At 34.1% G+C, this 11,056-nt stretch overlaps 1 protein-coding gene across 2 annotated transcripts in view; it reads left to right on the top strand.

The window, feature by feature from the left end:
• Nucleotides 1–11,056, top strand: part of LOC106880026 (WD repeat-containing protein 48) — a 142,239-nt gene that overhangs the window by 119,301 nt on the left and 11,882 nt on the right. For both annotated transcript variants that reach the window (XM_052971222.2, XM_052971221.2), the window contains one exon: nucleotides 9,582–9,653. In XM_052971222.2, the coding sequence (XP_052827182.1) occupies nucleotides 9,582–9,653 (72 nt within the window). The remainder of the gene's footprint in view (nucleotides 1–9,581; nucleotides 9,654–11,056) is intronic.

The following is an 11,056-nucleotide window of genomic DNA, read 5'->3' as shown; positions in this document are numbered from 1 at the left end:
TGGTTTCTGTTAACCTGCTCCAACAAATATTTCTGCTAATATTTCTATTTTACTTTCAAGTAGATAGTATCCACTGCCTATCATATCATAGACACACTCTGTTTCTCCCTGCCCTTTTATGAGCTCCATCTGCCTTTTCTATTTTCCCTGCATTATGTTTGGATTCCCACTTTACTTTGCATTCCACTTCATTGCATACCTTTGTTTTTAGTCCTGTATTTAAGTTTTTTATTATTTTTTTTTTTTGCTACTCCTGTTCAATCCAGTAAAATGACACAGATTTTGTATTAATTACAAAATTTTACCAATAGTTATGATACAAGCAAATATGTTTAAACCCCAATTTTTATTTTATTCCAGAGTTTCTTTTCTCTCTTAGGTTTCATCATCATCATCATCATCGTTTAACGTCCGCTTTCCATGCTAGCATGGGTTGGACGATTTGACTGAGGACTGGTGAAACCAGATGGCAACACCAGGCTCCAGTCCGATTTGGCAGAGTTTCTACAGCTGGATGCCCTTCCTAACGCCATTTAAAAACTGAACCCTTTCCAGTATTGCCTGTACAATATCTGTTGAACTGAAGTAAAAGTGGTTCATGGTTAAATTATGCAGTAATGTTGATAGAGTGAGGACTCAGAGATTCGGTACAGTTTTAGCAGTCATCTTTATTGTGTCTGTCTAAATATTTCACCAGTTCAGATATGCTTGGAGCATATTTGACCTTTAAGAAAGCCATTCACTGTGTTTTGTTGTGGAGAAAATTTTCCCACTGTAGACAAGTGATGTAAATACACTTATGACTCCGTAATATTTCATACTAGTCAATCAGTATATTGCCATTTGAAAGTGGCGAACTGGCAGAAACATTAGTACACAGGGCAAAATGCTTAGCAGTATTTCGTCTGTCTTTACGTTCTGAGTTCAAATTCTGCCTAGGTCGACTTTACTTTTCATCCTTTCGGAGTCGATAAATTAAGTACCAGTTGCATACTGGAGTCGATCTAATCGGCTGTCCCCCTCCCCCAAAATTTCAGGCCTTGTGCCTAGAGTAGAAAAGCATATATTACCATTTCTAAATAGTTTGTTTTAGTGACTCTATTTCTAACAAGTAGACTGCTGATGTGTTTCAATTAATTTTCAGTGTAATCAAGATTTTAGAGGTGTGGGTGGTTAATTAAACATCTAGAGTTTTATATATTGATCACATGCCAGACGGGAGGATCCCAAAATACCTCATGTGAGGAATTGGTGACTGGCACTAGAGTACAAGGATGACTTCATCATCGTTTCAGGGATGTCTGCAAGAGAGAATATGAAGTCGCTTGATCTGGACGTCCTGAGATGGGAGGAGGTCACAAATGATTGTCCACACTGGAGTCAAATATTGCAAAAGGGAATGAAGTGAGGGGAAGAGAAACAGGAACTCACTACCAAAGAAAAGAGCACTTGATAGAAGGAAAAGCCTGTAGCACTGGCAGAGAGCTTGTTCAAATGTAGTCACTGGATGTATAACTGTTATTCACTAGTGGAGCTCCACAACAGATGCAGCACCACCATCAGCAGTTCACATAATTTCAGGCACAGATCCACAGTCTCTCGAGACTGGATGCCTACTATTATATATCAATATATTATGCTGGAGTTACTGACCTGAAATCTCAGGATATTCATGTCATAATGAGATTGACATAGACATTTTTAAAATTCAAATACGAGGATGAATAATCATCTTCATTATCATCATTTAGTGTTCATTTTCCATGCTGGCATGGATTGGACAGTCTGACAGGAGCTGGTAAGGCCAGGAGCCACACTTGGCTCTATTGTCTGCTTTGGCATGGTTTCTGTGGTTAGATGCCCTTCCTAATGCCAACTACTTAACAAGGTGTACTGGGTGTTTTTCACATGGCACCAACATGGGTCATCTCAGATGGGATTTTTTTAATAAAATGGGATACAGTCAGTCAGACATTATTTAAAAAATTCCCTTTATTCATTTATTATTTTTCTTTTTTAATTGATCAGATATAAAAAGCTTCTACATAGCCAACTAATTTCCAATAGACGATAACTTCACCTGAAAAACAACAGCAAGAATGTAAGATCAGCACTAAAATATGTTCTAATTAGGAACTCTGATATTACTACTACTTAAAAATGTTAATTTCCTTTTATTTCTTCATGTTAACACTTATTGATTGCTAAGTTCATTTGATCAATCACACGGCTAGATGAAAAAATTGCCATTGTTGAGGCATGATTTTTCTTTTAAATTTCAATTCAATGTAAACTGAATGCTACACATATGTTTCTGCTCCGCTGCTGGATTTATCTTGGAAATGAGAGCATTTAATATTGATTCAGTGGTTTACTTTGAGTTGGGTAACAGGAAAACACAAGAAAGTATTTTTGTACTTACCCCTTTGAAATCTAAAAAGTCTCCTTAAGTTGTTATCTTTTTTGTTTATCTCAAAGATATTTTTTTTTAGTTTTCTTTACCATTACTTTTTGCATTGTTATTGTTGTTGTTTTTAGGCTGATGGTACCTTATTTTTGTTCTTGCTTTAATTGTTGCTGTCATTGATTATTATTTCTCAAATATTCTTGTCCATGTATTTGATTTTTACTAACACCCTTTCCCAACATTTTACAAACTAAAAGGGCTAATAATATAAAAAAAAAAGACAATTTGGATTTTATATATACATATATATTACTAATTATGTGTTATTATTTATATGACCAAAAGTAACTTTTTCCAATGTTATAGTTAAGAAAAAAAAACTGATATCAGTTCCTTTTCTATTTTTAGCTTAAAACAAAAACAAAGTGGAGGCTATAATATTTTTGACTAGAGGGCCTAATTTGTTTTAGGGCAGGGGCCAGCAAACCATTTTGGATGCAGGCTACATTGGAAATGTTTTTATGCCTTGAGCGGCCCAAAATGAATAGCGATATTACAAGGTTGTCAACACAGCTACATATGTAATTGACATGTGCCATGCAGTGAAGAGTCAAAACATTTTCATTTAGGCCAAATGCGTGTGGGTAATTGTGACTTCAGGTTTAGTGTAGTACTCACAAGTATACCTGCTACCATCTGTGGACAACAAGTAAACATTTTTTGTTATTCTCTTTTAGAACCCCGTAGTTATGTAAACCAATGGCTCCAACTGTGTTTCTTTACCCTAAACTGATTTCCACAGATTGGGCGGTCATGTGCATAATAAAACAAAGTGAATTATACAATTTAATTATTACACCAAAAGTATACATATATTAAATATAGAATTCAAATATAATGCAAAAATACCCTGAAAACTGCAATAGTCAATAAAATAGAAATAAAATTTTAAAACCTATTCTTTCTGTATGGCTCAGTGGTTAGTGACAGCATATAAGATGTTGTTAGTCTCTGTTGCTCCATACATTTGGGGAGTTGAGAACAGTTACTGTTTAAAATCTCTCCCTCCCTTCTTTTTTTTTTTGTTTGGTATTTATTTAAAACCATTGATTCTTTTTTTTTTTTTTTTTTTCCATACTGCCTCTAGTTTTGGGACTCATAGGGTCAGTTACCCAGTTTCTTTGGTATACAAATGATCGATATCACAACATAACCTATGAATGGGACACCACTCCACTTCACAAGGTTCGGTCATTTACAGCCGATTGGACCGGAGCAACATGAAATGAAATGTTTTGCTCAAGAACACAATGTATCACCTGTCCAGTTTAAGAATCGAAACTACGATTGTAAGATTACGAGTGCAACGCTTCTAAGTACTTAGTACTAAGTACAAAGCCTTCAAGTGAAGCCACTACAAAAAGGAGGCTTTTATTCTGTTTTTCTACCCTGAATTATTTGATTGTTTGCTAATAGTGGATAGATAAGGAAAACAAAGAAGTTGTGTTCAGCATCACCTATTCAGTAAAGTTGGCTGAATGGATAAATTGAAGTTGTGGGTCGCAGTTTGTCAGTTGCTGCTTTAGGGAATCTGTGTGTATGTATATGTTGTTCAAATATTGAAGTTCTTATTGAACAAAAGCAGGAGAGATTGTGTAATGCTATGAAACCATTTCTGTCACTTCTGATTATGATACAATGCAGTCTACTAATGTACATTACATGCTGTCTTTTATTCTGTTTGAGGATCAGAACTCCCCTCTACATCTAAACAAAAAAGATTGCATACCAATATAGAAGGCTCTAGATAAGGTGGCCTAATCTCTCTCTTTCTCTCTCTCTCTCTCTCTCTCTCTCAAATTACATACTACCATCTTTAAAAATGTACTTATTGAATAATGTGCGCAGATTAATATACTTAGTGTTTGAACCAAACAATTCAGTTTAAATTACATCCGTAAATACATACAAAGATAAAAAAAAAGAATTAATGACAATTCTTGTTAAAGAAAGCAAGGGAAAGGATTCTGAAAATTAAATTGACTAAAAATTAACACATAGTGGGAGTGAGCCTGATCTCTGGTAGGTACATATTTCAGCCTTATTAGTAAATTGGTTGATGACCATATAAGTATGTTTTTGTCGTGTTAAACATTCTTGATGAAGTATTGTGTAACATATAATTACCCTTTGTGCAAAGAATATTCCTAGATAAGACACTTTCACAATTTTGGTACAATGCCAGAAAGTTTGGGGAAAGGATAAGTTGGTTACATTGACTCCAGTGCTTAACTGGTTGTTATTTTATTGACCCCAAAAGAGTGAAAGGTAAAGTCGACCTCAGTGGAATTTGAACTCAATGTAAAGACAGACAAAATGATGCTAAGCATTTTGCCCAGTTTGCTAATGATTCTGCCAGTTCACCACTTTACACTTTTAACCCTTTAGCATTTAAACCAGCCATATCTGGCCCAAATGTTCTACCTGTTTTATGTTGAAATGGGCCAGATCTAGCCTCTCTCACTAACCCTACAATGTCATCCTAAAAATAAACGATCACATTTTCAAAATCTTGAAGTTACAAGATAATACGTGCTTAATTTTTTAAAATGTAGATAGATAAGCATTACATTTGATAAATCAATCTGAATGTTAAATTTTTCAGGGAAGCCTTCTTCATCAAGAATATATAGTTAAGTGCAGGCTATCATACTAATATAATGGGATTAAAAGAATATTTTAATCATTAAATTAAATTGAAGTATATGATTTTATTTACAATAATTTTTTTGCTACAACAGTGGCTTTATTTATGTATTTTGGTTTCTTCTTTTTGTCTTCAAAATATATTAATCCATTCTAGATTTAGTAGGGTAGTTTTTGATGAGGTTTTTTTTTTTTCTCTTTTCATTGTGTGTGTGAAGCAAGATGTCTCCCAATAGCTAACTACTCAATCATAAAGTCAAGAGTAGGTCTTGATCTATCAGTCAGGCAAACTGAGGCAAGCAGTGCTTCACCCTTTGTTAACAACACTAAGGACCTAGTAAAGATTGATTATTTAGTTCATATAGTCCATCTCTCTGAGACCCTAAATCATTTTCCATTATTGCATATACAGAATATTTGCTTTAAATCCTTTATATACAGTGGTAGATATCACTTAGGTTCCCCTTTAAATAAGTTGGTTTTTAACAGTGGAGCTTGAAGCCGATGAAGCCATAAAAACTCTTTGGATGGGATTTCTAACCCAGTATATATATACACACTACTAATTATAGCTTTATCTACTTCATGTTCTACCATTGAAGACAAATTATGTCACATCTCTCAAAGTTTTTGAATTTCTTTGATGTAAGGAACTTTGAAAAAGTTTTTAATCAAATTTATTTTAAATAGCATGTTTGTATATGCACATGTGTATGTGCATATCAACAAACATGTGTTGTATTGAAGCCACTGTTTTCTGTATTGAGAAAGTTTGTATAACACATTTCTTTATGAGCCCTTCTTATACCTTAAGCCTTTCTTAGCTATTTCATCTTCTCTACCCCACTTTTTTCTCTCTCTTTAACTTAAACTTCTTTTTTTACTGCTTGTGTTGTGTTGTTTTATTTAACTTGTTCTCATGTTTTCCGCATGTTTCCTCATCCGAAATTTGTTGCCTTGTTTATTTTAAACATCATTTGCCATTCCCCAATTGGTCTAATGTTCCATTGTTAAGCTTGGGCTGATAAATGCTTATATTCTGTTGGGAGATTGTTTATTTCTGATTGGAGCACAATGTGTGTGTGTGTGTGTGTTTGGTACATTATGATATCTTTAATCATCACCATTTGTTTTAAAATTGATCTCAGTTTGTTAGCATGGGGTTTTGCCAGATTGAAAATAAAGTGGCACTATCATGATTCAAAGTTACCTTCTTCAGATTTTTTGCTGAATCGATTATCATTTAGATTTACGTCTGAGATAATCAAATATATACTTTGCATGTCATATTTGCTTTCAGCTAACTTATTCACCACTCGATAACGTTTTAGTGAGTATATCATGTGAACCATTTACAATATCATATATATTTTCAATTTTTTCATTGTTTACTATGTTATATCATGATTGTTGCTGTTGCTATAACATTACATTTTTGGCCACTTTGAGCGCTATTTTTTTTTAATTACCAAATATTCAACCTTTGCTGTGGCTATTCTCACATCCATACTGTCTTTTAGCTAAACTCAAGTGCTACATCACTGTTTTTCATTTTTATTATGTGTAGGAATACTGAAAGTCTGGGATCTCTCAATTTAGACTTATCAGATTCGTTTGTGACTTTCATGACTTGCTTAACCATTTCATTGCCATATTCCTGTTGATAACATATGGTCTTTGTTTCACTAAATTATGAAAATAATGAGAAAATTATCAAAATAACCATGTCTCAATTAAGCTGGAGTTTGGAACATAAATTAACATGGAATGTTGAGGAAAGGTTTTAAATTACTTTAAACGGTAAGTTTATATCATAGAACCAGAGTTTTCCATTCTCAGGATGATCCTAAGCATACCAAATACAACCAGTCTCATTACAAGTTCACATCAAGTAACTAAAGAGTGCTTATGCGCAAGGGACAGACTGAGGTTAGCTATGTATTAGAGTCCTTGAGGTTTAGTGCCGCCAGAAACCAAACAGACTTGATCAGCCCAATATTCCATTTAATGTTTCTATCTGTTATATTTATGTGATTATTTTGGATGAACATGTTACTTAGTGTGTACTTAGGTGACAGAAATATAGTGTTAAAATATTTTTTCATTTCCTCTATTTAAGAAACAAATGAAATAGTCTAGCCAGACCATGGGATTAAATGTGCTGAAAGATTATAGTTTTATTGTGCTTCTCACTTCCAAATATCAGTTTACATTTTATATTCTTCCTACTACTCATCTTTTTTTCCTTATTCATTTATTCATGCCCCTACTTATTCATATTCTCTCAGTCTATCATTTGATACATATTTGTTACAACCCATCGCCATTTATTATTTATTAGCATTTGTTATAAGCCATTGTATTGAGCTATTAACTTCCCTATACATAGATATTCAGATGACTTCTTTTCAATTTTTTCCAGGCCATTTTCACTACATAATTGTCTCTGTCTTTGTGTTTAAAGCCTTATTGTTCTGTGACTCCTCTATTCTGTGGTAATGTTCAGAGATAGTCACCTCTTTTTTGTGGTTAATATTCCTTAAAAGCATGTCTAGTTACTCCAAATTGTTTGCAGTCCTCATATTTTCAAACTCCAAAGAGAAAATAAGTTCTTTCATTATTAGTGACTTTCTGCTGGGTTTCGTCTTCTGCGTCTCACTACAGCTCTTTGATATGTTGGTTGCATTATTCATTATGAAGAAGAGTATGTTGGCAGAATTGATAGTATGTATAATGGACGAAATGCCTTGCTATATTTAGTTACATCTGTTTATGCAAAGTTAAAAACCCTGTTATTTCATGAATAATTTGGTAAAACTTTTCATTCTAATTAATATTTTCATCTTCCATTGTCTTTGAACAATAAATATTCTGTTATAATATATATATATGATAAATTGTCTGTGCCATTCAACTGATTAATTTGTCAATTGTTTGTTTTCAGATAAGAAACATCTCATCTTTTTGTATCTTACTTTTTTCAGTCATTGAACTGCGACCATGCTGGGTTACAGTCTTGTAGGGCTTTAGTTGAACAAATCAAACCCTAGTACTTAGTTTTTAAAGAGTGGTACTTATTCTCTCAGTTTCTTTTGCTGAAGTGTTGAGTCACAAGGACCTAAAGCTACACCGGTGGTCAAGTGGACAAACAAAGACATACATGTGTGCGTGTAATTGTGTTTATGTATATATATATATACAAGAATAAGGGCAGAGAATCGTCAATTAATAATAGAATTAATAATTAACAATTTTGCCAAGTAGTTCAGTATGAAAAAAACCTTTATCGGTAAAACTATTTATCATTATATATATATGTGTGTGTGTGTGTGTGTGTGTGTGTGTATATATATTACATCAAATGGATGTGTTATAAAACTACTATTCCGTACATACAATAACAGTCATACCAACAATCCAACATACCTTCATCATCAGCTGCCCCACGGATATCACTATGGTTTTGACACCTGGGCAGCACCTTTCAATCTGGCGGTGTCAACGTCACTAAAATAAGTGTTGTTTGGGAACAAACATACCTTAGATATCACCACATTCATTCAATCTTAATTTTAGGCAGGATTAAACGCTAACACTATTAATTAAACTACAACAAAAAAACACATTTCCTATATGTACAACAGTATCGGTAAATAAATTCAATAAGTAAACCTATAACTAACTCCTAAGTTATCTAAATATATATATGATTGGCATCTACACAGTTTCCATCTATGAAATTCACTCACTTGGTATTGGTCAGCTTAATACTGTAGTAGAAGACACTTGTCTAAGTATATCTACAAGGGGCTTACACATACACACACATGAGGGACTGAACTGCTAACTTAGGGGATGTAAATAAACCATTGCTGGTTGTCAAGTGTTGGTGGTGGAGAGCAAACACAGGTACACACATGTATATATATATATATATATATATACATATATATATATATATATATATATATACATATATATATATATATATATATATATATATATATATATATATATATATTTGAGAGAGAGAGAAATAGATATGCATACATGCATGTATGTATACACACACACACACACACATACACACACACAATCAGCATCTACACAGTTTCCATCTGCCACATTCACTCATAAGGCATTGGTCATTGGTCGACCTAAGGCTATAGTAAAAGATACCTGCTCAAGGTGCTGCACAGTGGGACTGAACCTGAAACCACATGGTAGCAAAGCGTACTTCTTAAGCAGTGCAGACATGCGTTGTTTTTTTTTACATCCTCTTTTTACTAAATGTTTCTTTTCTTTATTCCTCACAGCTCTATTTACATATAATTATTTCCTAGTTATGCTAACTACCTTCTTTGTTTCTTTATTTTGAGCTGGTTTTTATTGATTTTTTTTCTTATTTTATATTAAGAAATTATTATTCTACGTCATTATTATGTTTTTACTTTCTTTATTTCTTCAGTAAATATTGGTGTAATTCTATTGCAAGCTCTATTGGAATATTGGCCTCGAACTCATTTTGATGATGGTCAAGGTAAGTCATTGGAATACTTACTTGCTTGCTTCATACTCTTGCTTGATGGGGGCTGGGGTCATCCCAGGTTAGTGGTCCCAGAGATGTCACCATATGTAGCACCGACCAGGTCAACTAGTGCTCTGTGGAACAGAATTGTGGCCCCTCTTGAAGACCCTGTCAAAAAAGGATTCACAGTTTTGATAGCAGAGCCCTTCAGAACCATCAAGAACGTCAGATGGTACCATCACATTTCCAGCAAAGAACTGTGTGTGCATGTGCATATCAGCCCACAGCCTTTCACCTCATAGACATCCATCTCACCTGCTTGTATGGATATGTCCTCCATTTCCCATTAGATCATCCTACCAGGGCTTTACTCTCATTTGATGCAGCAGCTCTGCACTGGATTGCTGAACATGATTGGGGAAGATCTTTAGAAGCTCAATGTCATCTAGCAGGATGCAGAGTCGTTGGAATTATTTCATTTTATATTTTATATACATACTCATTTAAGCACATCACTCTCTATGGCGCATAGGCCATCAAGGACTTTTCTCCATTGCTCTTGACTCCAGGCTATCTTTTCTGCTTCCTCTCCTACTTCTTGTTGGTTTTGAATTGTCACCACTGCTGTAATTTTGCTTTTTTTTTTCTAAGTAGGGGTGTGCAAGCCTGTTTTCACTTCTGGTCCCTATTCTTTGACCTGTCCAGCATGAGAAGCCCTACCTGGAGCTTGCATTTCACTTGCATAGTTCTCAGGTTCATTGAAACATACACGCCACAACACCACAAGGACTGGACCTTTTGAATTCTATATACCTGCAGTCAATTTTGTTTACATAGCACATGTTGTATGATAGCCATGTTAAATTTGCAACCAAGGTCTTATATTAATGTTAGTTCTGAGTGTTTCAGCTTTTGGTCAGAAGTTTTAAGAGTATTTTTTTAAGACCTTTTTAAAATTTAAGCTGTTAATAAAATGCTATTTTAATTCATTTTGAGTCTGTTCCCATGTTAGACTGATGTCTATATGAGGCAGTATTTTATGGATGGATGTCCTTCCTGATGCCAACCCTTACATTGTTTCCAAGTAACATATATTACTTTATCCTACTGGTCTTTGAAAGCACAGAGTGACATAATGTGTTGTCTGCAGGGAGTGTAAACATGGTATTACGATTTTGCTCAGATGGTGTAATGTGAAATCAACATGCACTTACACACTCTCTCACACACACACACACACACACAGAGGTTTTCATACATTTTCCATCTACCAATCCCATTCACAAAATATCTGTTGGTCCCCAAGGCTATAACAGAATATGGAATGGATAAAGAAACGTCTCTAGTCTTTTCCATTTTAACATTGTAATATCAGAACTTAAGTTTATTATTGAACTCTAAGAAATCCTTGAAAA

The sequence above is a fragment of the Octopus bimaculoides genome, chromosome 10, assembly GCF_046866305.1.
Source record: "Octopus bimaculoides isolate indiv1 chromosome 10, ASM4686630v1, whole genome shotgun sequence".
Lineage (NCBI taxonomy): Eukaryota > Metazoa > Mollusca > Cephalopoda > Octopoda > Octopodidae > Octopus > Octopus bimaculoides.
The sequence above is the reverse complement of the archived record's forward strand: the minus strand, read 5'-3'. Positions and strand labels throughout refer to the sequence as shown.